The sequence below is a fragment of the Chinchilla lanigera genome, unplaced genomic scaffold, assembly GCF_000276665.1.
Source record: "Chinchilla lanigera isolate Chin_1 unplaced genomic scaffold, ChiLan1.0 scaffold00063, whole genome shotgun sequence".
NCBI lineage: Eukaryota > Metazoa > Chordata > Mammalia > Rodentia > Chinchillidae > Chinchilla > Chinchilla lanigera.
In genome coordinates, this window is record NW_004955464.1 from 7,322,712 (window position 1) to 7,338,350 (window position 15,639).

General features: G+C 39.0%; 1 protein-coding gene across 1 annotated transcript in view; it reads right to left on the reverse strand.

The window, feature by feature from the left end:
* Osbpl9 (oxysterol binding protein-like 9) overlaps positions 1 to 15,639 on the reverse strand; it is a gene marked incomplete in the record, with an annotated part of 147,682 nt that overhangs the window by 24,302 nt on the left and 107,741 nt on the right. Inside the window, 4 exon segments of the mRNA XM_005398602.2 lie at positions 4,776 to 4,814; positions 12,585 to 12,635; positions 13,732 to 13,761; positions 14,941 to 14,988. Of these exon segments, the coding sequence (XP_005398659.2) occupies positions 4,776 to 4,814; positions 12,585 to 12,635; positions 13,732 to 13,761; positions 14,941 to 14,988 (168 nt within the window).

A 15,639-nucleotide genomic window follows, 5' to 3' on the forward strand; every position in this document is an offset into this window, starting at 1 on the left:
CAGCAAAATCCTGAGGACAGCTATATAGACAAGTTAGTCAAAATGCAAAGAGAAAATGAAACATTTTTTCAATACAGAGGTGCCAGGATTTCTTCCAACAAAGTACAGTAAGGAAGGAAAAGGTAAAGCTAAAGGAAAAACTTAGATGGAACTGTAAAATAATGTGGGGAGATTTCAGAAAACCAAAACACTAACTTATTAATTCAATTCAGTGCTTCAAAATTTTTAATTCACAACAAACATCGCTTTGTGTTAACGCTGAACCTTTCAGTAGCTGATGCACCTGTGCCACAAGGCTCCCCCTGTCCACTGCTACCCCAGACACAGGTCTCAAAGACCAGGTATCCAGCTACAGCATCACTCTTGGCAAAGAGGAGCGGTCTACTGGGGCAGGAAGAAGGATCTTCTTTGTGAAGATTTCGAAGAAAAAGATACTCACACATGTATTTATAATTTTAAGAGGGAAAAGACCCAGGTCTCTGTGATTCCAAGCCAAGAAATTATTCTGACAGCAAAATGGCATTTTACAGACAAAGCACTATAACTTGCTTTTTTTTTAAAAATTGGGGCAAGAGTCTGGATGAATCCACAAAAACTTAAAAGCACCTAACACTAAAACTCTGATAATAGTAAAACTTATGCAGCATTCTTATTTAACATCAAAATTACTATTTTTAAAAATTAAGAGAACAGCTGGGCATGGTGCCATGCACCTGTACTGGGTTCAAGGCCAGGAGAGGAGGGGAAAGCAGGGGAGGGGAGGGGAGGAAAAGGAAAAGTTAAAAGAAAAAGAGAGAAAAGAAGGGAGGGAAGGGAGCGAGGGGAAGGGAACAGGGTTCTGTATGTGACTCAGGACCCCGAGTTCCAGCCCCAGCAGGGGTGGGGTGGCATAGGGGCACCTTCCGACTACATAAACATTTAAATTTATTAAATTAGATCTCTTAATGCTGGGCATGGTGGCACATGCCTATAATCTCAGCACTCAGGAGGCTGAGGCAGGAGGATCATTGCAAGTTGGAGACCAGCTTGGGTTATAAAGTGAGCTCAAGGCCAGCCTGAACTGTATTTCGGTTTTTTTTTTTCCTGGTACAGGGAATTGAACTCACGACCTTGCGCTTGCCAGGCAGGTGCTGTGCCACTGAGCTAAATCCCCAGCCCCATGAACTGTATTTCAAGACTCTGTCTCAAAAAGACAAAAAAAAAAAAAAAAAATTACATCTCTCAAATCAAGTGATTTGAACATAGAATATTCTGATTGTTACTACAATTGTCTACTTACCATGAATATTCTTACTGTTATGTCTTGTGTCTAGATATCCCCCTAAGCCATAGGTGGGGCTTTTTCAGAGGTGGTTGGATCTAGGGTGTGTGATGCTGTGATTAATGGTGGGTGATTAATAAATCAGTCCACTGATTGGTTTGGCACCGCCCTATTCATGGTAACCTTGATACAATATTATTATTTTTGTTTTGTTTTGTTTTTTTTCCAGTACTGGGAATTGAACTCACGACCTTGTGCTTGCCAGGCAGGCGCTGTGCCACTGAGCTAAATCCCCAGCCCTAGATACAATATTAAAATGGACAGAAAGATGCTGTTGATGTCTCTTGTTTTGCTACCTTCTGCTCACCATGAACTGTTTCTCCTCTGCAATGCCTATCTGCTGTGCCACCCTGCTTTGGAGCCAGCTGATTATGGACTGCAACCTCTACAAACCGTGAGCTAAAGAAACCCTTCCACCTTTAACAATGGGCATCGGGTATTTTGTCTGAGTAATGAGAAAAGTAACTAAGCACTAACTGAAAGATACACTTAGAGAAGATACCCTGTAGGCAACCATTAATAATCAAAAACTTAACCTGATATGGTAGTGCATGCCTGTAATCCCAGCACTCAAGAGGCTGAGGCAGGAAGATCGCCATGAGTTTAAGGCCAGCCTCAGCTATATAGTGAGTTCAAGACCAGCCTGAACTACATAGCAAGACCCTGTCTCAAAACTAAAAAAAAAAAAAAAAACAGTAAAATAAAATACCTAGTTAAATGCAATGGGAGTGTTCTGAAGCACTGAGAAAAGTACAGGAATAGAGACCTAGTATTTTAATTCTTTAGCATGCTCAAATCTTATTGTCAGTTTTTCAGTCAAGTCTGGATTACTTAATCTCTACGGAATTTCTGGGCATGATTTTATTTTCACATGAGACCGGGCACATTCAGGGTGGTATGGCTGTAGACACTGATCCTATTTTCAGATCTGGCTTAATATAACTAAACAAGTGCCTCAACAAATCCTGGAACTATTCTGAGAATAAACTTCTTGTTACACAGGGTTTTTCTCTCAAGGACGATGTGCTTTACAAAGGCAGACTCAGTAATATCTCAACTCACAAGATGAGAATGCATCACCTCCCTACCCCTCCCATCAAAGAGACTAAAATAAAATAACTTTGGAATCACAAACCAGAATTCTATCTTTTGGATGTAGTCTTTTTTTCCTTTCCAGATAAAATGCTCTAATATTAGGCTTGTCAACCAAAGAAACCATTTTTAAATTTTCTTGCATTGTTAAACAAAAATTATGGAAGGCCACTGGTTTGGACGGAGTTCCTGTGCTAGACCCCAACAGACAGACCAAACTAAGATGGTCACTCATGCTAGATGCCACATAACGAAGCTGAGGCGCGAGCAAACAGGTGGATCCTCACACAGGTGAGCTTTCCCGGAACACAGACCTTCAGTCTACTTGAATCAGCACAACAAGTCCTCTCTACTTCCACCAGGTTATAATCAGTTTTGCTACGCTTCCATTTTCTTGTTCCGACCTTACAAAATCCACTGTTTTATGAACTGCTTGGCAGATCTTCAGTCCATCTTACAGATTGAGAGGCTCCACAATCCATGAACTGTTTGTTATAGTTTTGTCTTTTTTGACATCTATATTAAAGATACTCAAGTCTTCTAGTTTTTGATAGAAAAAAATATTCTACTCATCCACAGCCTGGTCAATCAACTTCAGGCTAACATATGTGGAAAGTCAAGGTGCAGAGCTTGGGAAGTGCAATGAGCCTTAGCCCTAATCCCCTGGGACATTAGTGAAGCTCATACACAATAATATATACATAAAGTACATACAGCTAATGCGTACTGAATACCCACGCTGTACCTTACGGCAATATTCCGAGGCAGAACCTTTCAGCTTTAAATACAGATGAAGAAAACAAGATGCAAAAAGGTTCAATAATTTGCCACTCATGGGTGGTGAGTGGCAGGGAGATTACGTAAGCCCTAGTAGCCTGGCTCTAAGGCCTGGATCATAAACACTTCCTTTCCTTGAAATTAAAACTCTTACTGGAAAATGCAATTGCTCCTGAGCAAAGAATCCAAGCACATTTATTTTCTACAAGTTTAAATTTTCTATGAGTACAAACTTTCCAAGTGTTCTTAACTGCAAATGATCATATACTTGGTATGTTTTATAAAACTGCGTTTTAAAAAAAATAAAATCCTGCCTATTTTTAAACAGAATTGGTCTTTGAAGGGAAAGAGAGAAAGATCACTGCCAACACATTTCCTCGGGAGGAGTGCTGACGCGGCCCTTTTCCACGTGCAATACCTCAGGCGGAGGCTGTTACGCCGTGTATTTCTATCACAGAACTGTATTATAATGCCAGTGTTCGCACTTACAGAGAAATAGAAATTCCAGTACGTTTAATTCATTTTTCAAAAAAGTTTTACTGTTTTCTTAAGAAAAACACAACACAGATACCTAATTTCTTGCTTTCTGTTTTAAACCAAATGCAGAAATATGCTCATCCGTTCCCAGCAAATCATGGGATGGTTCTGATGATATACAAAATGTATTTCTAGATCTCAGAAAAGCTGGCATTTGTAAAGTTTCAGAGGAAAAAATAGGCTGCTTCCTGCTTCAGAACTAATCTCAAAAGAAGCTACTAGAAAAGTAAGGTATCTCAATCTATAAATCTTCAAATTCTTAAGTAACTTTTATTTCCATTTTTTACTAACAATAAAATTTTTTGGTTTTTTTGTTACTGTTGTTTGAGAGAGGGTCTCACTATGTAATGCAGGCTGGCCTTAAACTCACTTATGTAGCCCAGGCTGGACTGAAATTCACAGTGATCCTCCTGACTCAGCCTCTGGAGTACTAGAACAGGCATCTGCCACCATGCCCAGCATATTTTCTGATTTTAAAAGGGGAAGCTGAACATAAAGGGTAAAAAGCTGAGGAGGAAGAAAGAAAAAGCTGTAAATGAAAGAATTCATGCTGTAACTTGTTCCAACAAGAATGTGACACCAACAGTTCACACAATACATAAAAATGTAAAAATAAGAACAGGGACCTATAAACATATTTAAATAGATGAAGGTATGTTTGAAAACTGCACCCTTTCCCTTTTGCTTTCATCTGAGAAAAAGAAGAAATCTGACAAGAAATGCAGCACAGTGAGCTATGCCTTATTACACTGTAAAAGCTGAGCTGACACACATCGATTAACCTTCCCAGTTAACACATGCAAAGGACTCAATCAGAATTGACACTTAGAATGATTTTAAGATTGTCATTCCCCTCCAAATGATTGCTGAAAGATGCCCAACTTTAGGAGCTCAAAGAAAATTGCAAGAGTTAAAAACAAAAAGCAGTGAGGAGGTGCAAAGAAGAATTTGCGTTGAAAAATGAGTAGAAATTCAGGCTTCTCGTGACATGACTGGTTATAATGCTCTGCAGAAGTAAAAGAAAACAGAAAGATTAGATTAAACTTACTATAAGTCCATCTGCGTGCATCTCCGCATTACTCTGGTCCTTAAGGAAAAACGTTAGACATATTAACTTCATTCTTACAGTTAAGTAACCCTTTATGCACCTTGCCTACTAGGAAAGCTTATTTTACTAGGTAAAGTAGTAATGCTAGATAGAACATTTCTCCAATTCCACTAAGATCTTAACTGCGTTAGTGCATTCCCTACCAAACATAATCCTATCACTGCTAACAGCAGTCAATACCAGTCACGTGACAATTATTCTTCTACACAGGCATTTAAAATTAAGTTTGTTGAGGAAATACAAATGTAGTCACAAGAGAACCAACAATTAAAAGCCGAGATACTAGTTTAGGAGTGAAGATCCCCAATATTTCTAAGTGTAAACTTCATGGTAAGTTATGTCAACTCCTCACAGTGCCCAAACTCTGAAGGTATTCTAAAGGTCTGATATTCCTATACCCTGAAAAACCCGGGACGGACACAATGCCACATATTCTGATTACTGGCCTCACAACTGTACTTTTCTAAAGAGATATTTTCTGTTTTTTTTCAGTAAACAGTCTCCTTGGAATGATGGCCACAACAGCTACTACACTTGGCAGATATTTTGTATATATTAATGCATGTACTACTCTAACCGCCCCAGTACTCAGGTACTACTATTATCCTACCGGACAGATAAGAAAACTTAAAACAGAGAGAGAAAGCCAGAGGGCCAATTCAGGCACTCTTGTTCCAGAATTCTCGCTCTTAACCAGCGTGCTATCCTGCCTCGCCTCTCCAGAGACGCTTGCAGCTGCAGCGAAAGCTCCCGCGTGTACCCCGCACTCTAGCCGCCTCCTTCCCTTCCCCCTCGCCAGGCTCCAGGCCACTGCCTGTGCACCGCGGGGAAGCAGCGGGCTTTGGGCTGCCGCGTCCTTGGGGACGAAGAGCACTTCCGGGAGGAGACTATGTGAGAAGTTACCATCAGAGACAGGGGAATATACTTGTACTGAGAAAAATGCACAGAAGAAAAAAGAAACCTTCTAAAATATTCGAAGTTAAGATTACATAGTACGATTAGCATATGTTTAGAACACTACAACCTGAGAAAACTATCCTTTTGGATTTCCTCATATTCATTCATGTAAATGGTTTACTATAGCCTTAAACAGTTTTTATGATTAAATAAGAAATGCAAGAAAGTGTTTTTATTTGGGGGAGGTGCTGGGGATTAAACTCTGTGCTTTGTGCGTGCTAGGAAAGAGCTGTACCACTGAGCTATATATATCCCCTGCCCAGGAAAATGTTTATAAATAGTTTAATATAAATCCCAAGGGGTCTTCTTGTTTTTTTAGACTGGGTCTCCCTGTAGTCCAAGTTTCCTTGACTTTGCTGCACTCCTGTCCCAGCCTCCACAAAAGCTGGGATTATAGATGCACACTACCATGCCCCACTTAAAACCCATTTTGATTATTATTTATTTTTGGTTTTTTGAGACAGGGTCTCACTACTAGTCCAGACTGGCCTCAAACTTACGGAAATGCTCTTGCCTCAGCCCCTCTGTCTCAAAACAACAATAACAAAAAACTGCCTTTTAGTATTATATACACAATATACATAAAGAAAATGTTTAAAGTTTTAAGTCTATCCTATCTGGAAACTTTCAATTTTAATAGAAACTAGTCTTCAGTCTTAATTTCCTTCCTTCCTTCCTTCTTTCCTTCCGTTTTTGAGACAGAGTCTCCGTGTATAATGTAGTCTGGCCTTGAACTCACTTACGTATATCTCAGGTTGGCCTCAAACTCATGGACCCTCCTACCTCAGCCTCCCAGTGCTGGGATTACAGATGTGTGCTACCACACCCAACATTGGTTTCAAGTTTTTATCTTATTTACAGACATACCCACACCCAGCACTAGAAACTGAACCTAGGGCCTCACATATGCTGAGGGAAGTGCTCTAGCACCGAGCTACATCCCTAGCACTTGAATACCTGATTCCTTCTCACTCTAAAAGGGTGGTAAATGCGAGCAGAGGAAGCCCATGTGACAGGTCTCCGGCAAACACACTAGGCACAAGGTCTCTAGTGAGCTTTCCTGCAGACATTTCTCATGTGCTGCCAGGATCTGTTGCTAGAGGAATTAAACACATCCTCTTGGGTACACTAGGAGGACACTTTCGGAAACCTGTGCCTCATTTCCTCCGGAATTTTTCCTTATGTACCTTTTCCCTATGTTGGTTTGATTGCTGTAATAAATCAAAACTCTGAGTCCTCCTACCCAATCTCCAAATCTAGGGTTGTTCTGAAAACGCTTCGCACAATGCATATGCTTTACATATCCCTGGGAGTAACTACACTACATAATTAAAGTTGCTATTTTCCCTTTTATGTGCACCACTAACTACATACTTAAAAGTATCCAAGCTTTCAGTAATTTTTGAATATAGAAATACTGGAAAAGGAAAATTAAGATTTCTCGCTCAGATGATGAAATTTTAGTTTTTCTTCTAATTTCTAAACATTAACCTACTTTTCCAAAGCCTGGTGAACCTAGGTGCTTTCTGTCTCCCTGGGTTCGTGCAGCCTGAGCAATCACAGGGCATTTCCAAAACGCCCCAAATGTCTCCTTGTTCTCTTGGAACACTGGTGCACACTGACAGAGCTCCGCAGCCACGACAAGGACTGGATGAGGCTCTGAGGCCAGCAACCAAGTCGCTGGCCAGGTAGGCAGCCATGTGGAAGTGGGCCCTCAGCCCTGTGAAGCCACCACAGGCAACCGTGAATGAGGCGGGACAGCCAGGAGCCTGCCCAGACTGCATGTTTGTGAACAAAGTAAGTGACTGCAGCAATTTCAAGACACTCAGTTTTGGGGTGATTCGCTTTCACAGCACGAGGCTGCTGATCTGGTACACTGAGAAAACTAGCACTTCCTATTCTGGTATAGTTTAAAATAAACTATTAAGTATCTGATAAATTTCTGCCCCAAAATGTTCTCAATCAGTAGTACTGTATGCTATCTCTAGGACAATCTAAATCAGGGTTTACTGCTTGGTGTTACCAATGTGGTTTTTAGAAGTCAAGGTCAAACCTAAATGCACTCAAAGTTGTATCAGTCATTCCAATCATAAACTCTGGGAATTTTGTTCTGTTATTATACATCACTTATACTTTTTCCCTCCATCATTTTTTAAAATTTCTTCTTTGGTTTTTTTTTTTTTTTTTTGCTTTGCAAATAAACTGTAAGTTGCCTTTAACTGGACATAGCTAAAGTAAAATCTTACATATATTACTGAACCACAGGTTCCAGTTATTTCAATATGAATTATGCTAACAAGACAAAGAATCTACTGTTAATTCCCATTTAAATTGTATATTTATTTGGTGCTAAAAGTACTTCATTCCTATACAAGAACGCAAGAGCTACTCTGTTTTGAACACAGCAGCATGGCTGAGATCTGGAAATATAGCAGGCAACAAAAACATGAGCACCACATAATTTGGAGAACCTTCTGACCACACTTACAAACTCATTTTCGCAGTACTAGAGACTGAACCTAGGGCCGCTGCACTGAGCTGCAGACACAGCCCCTTTTTCATTCTGACACAGGGTCTTGTTAAGGAAGTCAACCAGGCTAGGAATGGCAAATGAACTTGCCATTCTCCTGCCTCAGCCTCCCAGTATTACTAGAATTATAGGCATGCACCACCACGTCCAGCAAGCTCCAGTATTTTAAAAACATGCATACCATTTAAAATAATGGAATACACCCCCATTTCTCTAATGAGCAATGTAATCTAGTAAAAGCCCTATTAATTATATGATCATTTTAATTATATGATGATAAAAGACACTTTCTAATTCAAGATATTTTCTAATTCAAATTTTATGAGATTCAACAACTGGATATCAACATGGAAAACACAAAAACAATGAATTTGGACCCCTACTCCTGATATCATAAAAGTCACCTCGAGGATAGTGGATCTAAATGTAAGAGTTAAAATTATAAAACACAAGTGTAAAATTTTTGTAATTTTGGGTTAAGTAATGATTTCTTGGGCACACCAACAAAGTCACAAGCACTGGGTGTGACAGCACATGCCTGTAATCCCAGCACTCAGGAGGCTGAGTCAGGAGGACTGCTGTGAGTTCGAGACCAGCTGGGGCTACAAAGTGAGCTCCACGCCAGCCTGAACTGTATAGGGAGACTCTGTCTTAAAAAGACAGGAAAAAAAAAAAAAAAAGAAAACAAAACAAAAAATAAAAGTCACAAGCAATAAAAGAGAAGACTGGTCCCAGGCATGGTGGTGCATACTTGTGATCACAGCACTCAGGAGGCTGAGGCAGGAGGATTACCATGAGTTTGAGACCAGCACACACACACACACACACACACACACACACACACACAAACACACAGAGGGAAGACAGACAAACTGGACTTTATCAAAATTTAACACTTCTGTGCTTCAAAGGATACAAAAAAATGAAAAAACAACTTAGACTTGAAGAGAAAAACTGCAAATGATTTATCTATCAGGATAAATCATAGGAAAGGTATAAAATTAGCTAATTTATCGCTCTGGGATCTTAGATAGCAGCATCTTCCCCAAACAAGCTGACACCAGCATTTTATTAACCTGCCAGCGAATGAAACTCCTCCAAAGTGTACATAACAATTTGTATTTCCACTGGTACTGAATGGAAGTTGTCTTCTTTTTATCAACATGTGATGTAAACATTTTAAAATTTCAAAGTTTATATCCTCAATTTTAAGAAAATTAACACATACTTATTTGGAGCTTATTATATGCCTGGTACTAAGAGCACTTCAAACAGTAATTCACACGGGGCTCGCGATACTGTTAAGAGACAGGCACTACCAATACCTCTACTGTGTATCACATGTAAAGCAAAGCACAGAGAGGATAAACAAGTTTGTGCAGGTGACAGAAACGGGATTCAAACTCCAACTGCCTCACAGTCTGCGCTCCTGGAGGCCGGGGCTACAGCTCGGAACCCAGCATACCTAAGGTCCTGGCTTCAAGTCCCAGCATAACAGGGGCAGAAACGGCACCTCCCAGAACTACTTTAAAAACACTATCTCTTAATCACGCATTAGTTAACTGTTTACATTTCTCAAAAGATTAGTTTATAAGGATGATCATCACAGTACAGTAAAGGTGACTAAAAAAAAAAAAAAAAAAAAAATCGCTCCATAATTCAGTTATCACGTATCCTCCATGGGGCAGGCAACAGCTGCAGGCACTGAGAATACAGTGACGTTATAGACTGAATATCTGTGTCCCCAAAGTTCCCATGCTGAAGCTCCCACTCCCTAAGAAGCTATAGCTATATTCAGACGAGGGGCCCATGCTTCATAAAGGTGGGGCCTTGGCTCAGCAAGATCAGAGCTCTTCGACAACAGACACTGGAGCAACTGCGTCTCACTCTGTGCCCACGCACCAGGACACAAGCAGGACAGTGTCTCTACTCCTGGAAGGGAGCCCTCGGCGGACACCGAAAAGCCCGGAGCCTTGATCTGACCTTCGGCCTTCAGAAGTGTTACAAAATCAACGTATTGGTGAAGCCGCCCAGTGTGCAGTGTTCTGTCCTGACGGATACAAGTGTGAGACAGACAAGGTCCTCGTGGAGCTCTCTCTTGTAGAGACAATAGATATGTAAGTAAACAAAGACATCCCCTAAATTTGGTCAGTGACACACCAGTAAAAGACACTAGTGGAAGTCAGAAATTACCTGAAGTATTCACGAAGGCCTTTCATTTGGGGAGGCAGGAATTTGAAAAGGGAAGTCAGGAAGAGGGTGCAGGGGTCATCAGTGGGGCCTCCAGGGGAGGAAACGCCTAGCTTGCCTTGTCTGACAAAAAGAACACAGGCGGATGCCATCGAAGGTACGATCAAGCAAGAACTGAGACGAGAAAGTAGTGATGGCTCTGGTGACATGTTATGCTAAGGAGCTTAGATTTCACTCCAAATTAGATGGAAAGAACTAGGTCGATTTGAGCAGGCAAAAGATATGATCGGATTTAAACTAGTTTTAGAGATGCAATGTTCATTTAGGATGCAAACATAATTTGAGAGCTGTAATTATACACAAAAAGCCTTAGCAACAATTAAATTTCCTGCTGGAATTAAATAAAAAGCCAAACTCGTTTACTTGGCCCTCGTTAACCACTATGAAGGACCTGGAAATGTACATCAAGCTGACTTATGACAGACAGGTGGCACACACAGACCGAACTGCCCCACATTCTTGAAAAAAAAAAACTTTAGTAATGTGAACTGTAACGTATTTCGAAGACAGAGAACACCAAAAATGTTCTTGATAAGCAGCTAAAAGAGAAATTCTAATGAAAAGGGTGGGAACTCCAGCCATACAGCTATCTGAAGTCCTCGATGATTTTCAGACGACCCAAAGTGGCCTACACAGTGTTGGTTCTTCTACCTCCTCCATCTCCTAGAGAAGGCAACATGATGCCCTATAATACTGTACTATCCCTCCCATCAGGGAAGGTATAGTTTGCCAGTCAGTGATCTATAGCCTTTGGGTAACTGTAGGTGCCCTCCACTCACCCAGGTAAATTTGAGAGCCGAGAAAAACTAAACCTAAAACCTTACCCCTTTCACGCCTCTAACCCAGTTCTCCCTGTCTTAGCTTTTGAATATATTCTGATCCTCAAAAGTAGAAGAAAAGTTTACACACACACATAGGTAATCAGGTCAAAAATCTCTAGAAGATGAATACAGACCCTAACTTCTAACACTTTACCCTAACACTAAGTAGAGTCTCAAAAGAAAATGATGGTGTCCCTTTGTTTTAAACTGAATAGCCACACTAGCCAAACAAAAACGGAATGTTCTATGCTGTGTTGTTAGCAATGCTAGGTTTAAAAGAGAAGTCTCTGTAATGGGGTAAATGAATATACACAGCTAAGTGAAACAGATCAGTAATTAAAAACTCACACAAACGACACTGCCGAACCCAGCTGCTAAGCTATTTGCCCTATTCTGGCTACTGGATAGAGACAGACATTACACTTGGACAGAAATAATGAAGGAAAAATGTTTTTAAAAAAATGTCTATTTTCAAATAATTAAATTCTCCTTTCTGAAAGTTTCAGGCAATAATATTTGAGTATGAGAACATTTTTTTTTCAGAGAAGCAGAAAATATAACATGACAATTTTAACCTACAATAATTCAAAATACACATTGCTCCATGAATAAAAGAACACCAATTAAAGTATTGGTGCATCAATGTAGTTTACCATTCCAAAAATATATGTATTTTGGGGGTACCAGGAATCAAACTCAGGCCCTTGCGCTTACCAGGCAGGCACTGTGCTGCTGAACTATATCCCTGGCCCAAAAATATTTTTTAACACACAGTTCTAAAACACCATTTAAAAAAAAAATCTCTATTTTACTCTTCAATATGATTGAGAAAAGTAACGCTGCTAAAACCTAATGCCTTTATCTTTTCAGAGAAACATTTTTGTAGAGGAGTTTATGAAAGATGGCCTGGTGCCAAGGTGCAATAATGGATAAAATGGGAGGAAAGGGTGCGTCACTCCAATCTGCCCGCTTCCTGCCCAGCCACCACCAGAAATGGTTAGTAGGAACCAGATGCATGTAGGGAAGATAACAACCAAACACAAAGTTGTTCAGCAGAATAAGGAGCCCCATAAATCATTTTATTGCAGAAAGGTAGTATTACAGAACAGTCTTATGGCTATTGAAGAAAAAATGCCATTATAACTTTTTAAATCCATGACATGAAGATAATGAAAAGTAAAATTTACTTACTTTAGCAATCTGCAGCAACACAATGCAGTGTTTAATTGATTCTACCATGCTCTACAAAAACAAAACACTGGCTTTAGGATCTTGCCTGAAATAAAATGGTCACATGATGTTAAAGCTTAAAATAAAAAATTCAGTCAAAGGTAAAGAGATTAAGTCTATACTGCATAACAAATAGCTTCTTCTGGATATCCAGAGAGTTGTGATATGTTGGTAAGGTCAAATGAAGTTATTCATTAGCAATGCTATGATTTGTCAAGGAATGCTAAAACACTCCTCATTTATATTGAATAACAAAATGATTTTCAAAGTAAAACAGTTACGAGTCTGATAAACGCTCATATTTTGGATCAAGAGTAGCAACCCCACTGGCCAGTCCTAAAGCATCCACGTAAGGTTCATGTAAGCATGGAGAATAAGAAATCCTGTCAAGCTATTGATAAACTGAAATACTGTTTTCACTGCTTTTAAAAGACCTTTATCAAGATACAATCTCACTCAGTCTGTCAGGTAATGTCATGTCAGTACCTTCCAAAACCTGAATCACCACATATTTTAAGGAAGAGAAAATATACAAATTGAGAATCTCTATCCCCACAATCCCAAATCCCAACTGCTCTAAAACCTCTAACTTCTGAATGCTGACATGATGCTACAAGTGAGAAATTCCATGCCTGACCTCAGGGAGAGGTTACACTCAAAATGCAGGCATACTACAAATACTATTTTAAAAAATGCTCTCAAGGTTAGGTGTACAAGGTATATATTAAGCACAAATAAATTTCATGTTTATGCTTAGATTTCGTCAAGATTACCTCACGTTATACACAAGTATTTCAAATCCCAAAAATATGTGAAATGAGAAATTCTTTTGGGCCCAAGGAATTTCAGGCATGGTATACTCCATCTGCACTGTGTAAGGATGACAACTTTTATTCAAGGCAGACAGACAAGAACAGAAACATAAAATGGCATATGAAGTTCATTTCAGTGAGAGGGATTTTTTATTAAATTCCTTCGGATAATAAATTCTTACACTGCCTATAAAATCCATGAAATTAATAAATTGTTCTTATCAATAGTACTGCTGTAAAATATGACATTTTAAATCACTTTCTAATGCACAGACTATCAAACACACACAACTTACATTTGTTGTTTCTTTCAGAGTTTCAATTTTCTGTGAAAAATAATTTAAACAGAAATAATTAGAAACACAAAAAGTTACTTTTTTTGATACAAGGTCTTTCTACATAGTTCAGGCAGGCCTTGAACTTGAAGCAATCCTCCTGCCTCAGCCTCCTGAGTGCTGGGATTACAAGTGTGTGCCACTTCACCTGGTTATCATTTTTTATTGATTAGTCATTTAAAGAAGTTTACCAGAATATAGCCATATTCTAAGTGAATATAAGTAAGTTGGGAAGAAACTTTCTTTTGTTATTTTCAATCTAAATAAAATATTTAAATAAAAACTCCAGACATTCTGTGGATTACAGCCATTTGAACAAAATTCACATGGCTCAAGATTTATAATAAAGTAACATATTATTCTTTTCCTGAAAACAAGTTCCATCTTTTCTATAGATTTTATTATGTGATTTCAGTACTTTTTTTCCTCAAAATTACCTTAACATTTCCTGTTATCTTTTAAAGTGACATGAATTCCAAAACTAAGAATTAATGGGACGTGACTTAGAACATGAGCTATTATGACTAAGTCTGAAAAAGCCAAGTGGCATGGCTTCTATAGTCTACGGAAAGGCAAAATATTAATGATGATGCCGCCTCAGGAGGTCTAAGCCAAAGAGAAGGAAAATGTTAATTAGAAAAGAGAAAGTAACATGCACAATGACAAAATACATATCCAAAATTGGAGGGTTAAAACGCAGAACTGAAGTACCACTTGTGTATTCATATATTGCTTCTCTTTTATTCTAAAGATACCTGGTCATTAGTTTATTAATATCTGAAATAATCACAGGTAAATTTAATAAAATCATTTTCTATTTGCACATTATGGGGAAGAAAAACTACTAGGAATGTGGTATTTACAAAAAAAGAAAGTTTTGCACATTACCCTTTTAATTATCAAACTAACAGATATTCATCAGAAAACTTCCCTTGGAGTGTATGTAACAGAAATAACTGGTCAGTAATACTACTATAATAGTCAAAATACTGCAGGAGGAGGGAAGGGAAAGTAAAAAGAAATCAGATATGTTATGCACATGAACCAATCAACTCACCAGTGCTACAAACAATCACACGTAGTCAAAATACTCATGTACTTCTGTTATTTCTCCAACAGGCTTTTAGAGTTAAATTTTTTTTAGGTAAAAAGCATGGTTATAAAAGTTACCTTTCTCTGCTCATCATCTTTACAGTTTTGAAGCTTGTCGTCAAAAAGCTACAGGATTTAAAAAAATGATTATAGTATCAAGCAACATTAGTACATTGTGTACATTTACTAAACAAAGGAAACTCAAGTAGTTCTTAAACACACTTCTCTTTTGTGGTGGGTTAACCAGGAACAAAGCTCAGTTCCTCACACTTGCCAGGCAAGCACTGTGATGCTGAGCTAAATCTCTGGCCCCTTAAACACACGTCTTACATGGATGACTTGTAAGTATTTTCAAGACTGTGTAGCTTTCTTTTTTGTTTTCCTAAGTCATAGTCTGTTTCTTTAAGACATTCTATTGTATGAATGACTACACAAAGTCAAGGCCAATCATTCACACGGAGTTACAAACAAAACACAAGACTTTTAAGAACTTAAAGGTATTGACTCAGGGGCTGGGGACACAGCTCAGTGGCAAAGTGCTTGCCTGGCAAGCGCAAGGTCCTGAGTTTGATTCAGAGTACCAAAAAAAAATTAAATTGATTCAAACTCAAAAAATTTTGTTTTTTCTCCCAAACTCCTTTCTCTTCCAGAACCTCTGCTTTCAATTTATTTAAAAGTAGGAGCTGGGGCTGGGAATTTAGCTCAACGGCACAGTGCCTGCCTGGCAAGCAGGAGGTCATGAGTTTGATTCCCAGTACCGGAAACCACCCCCAACCC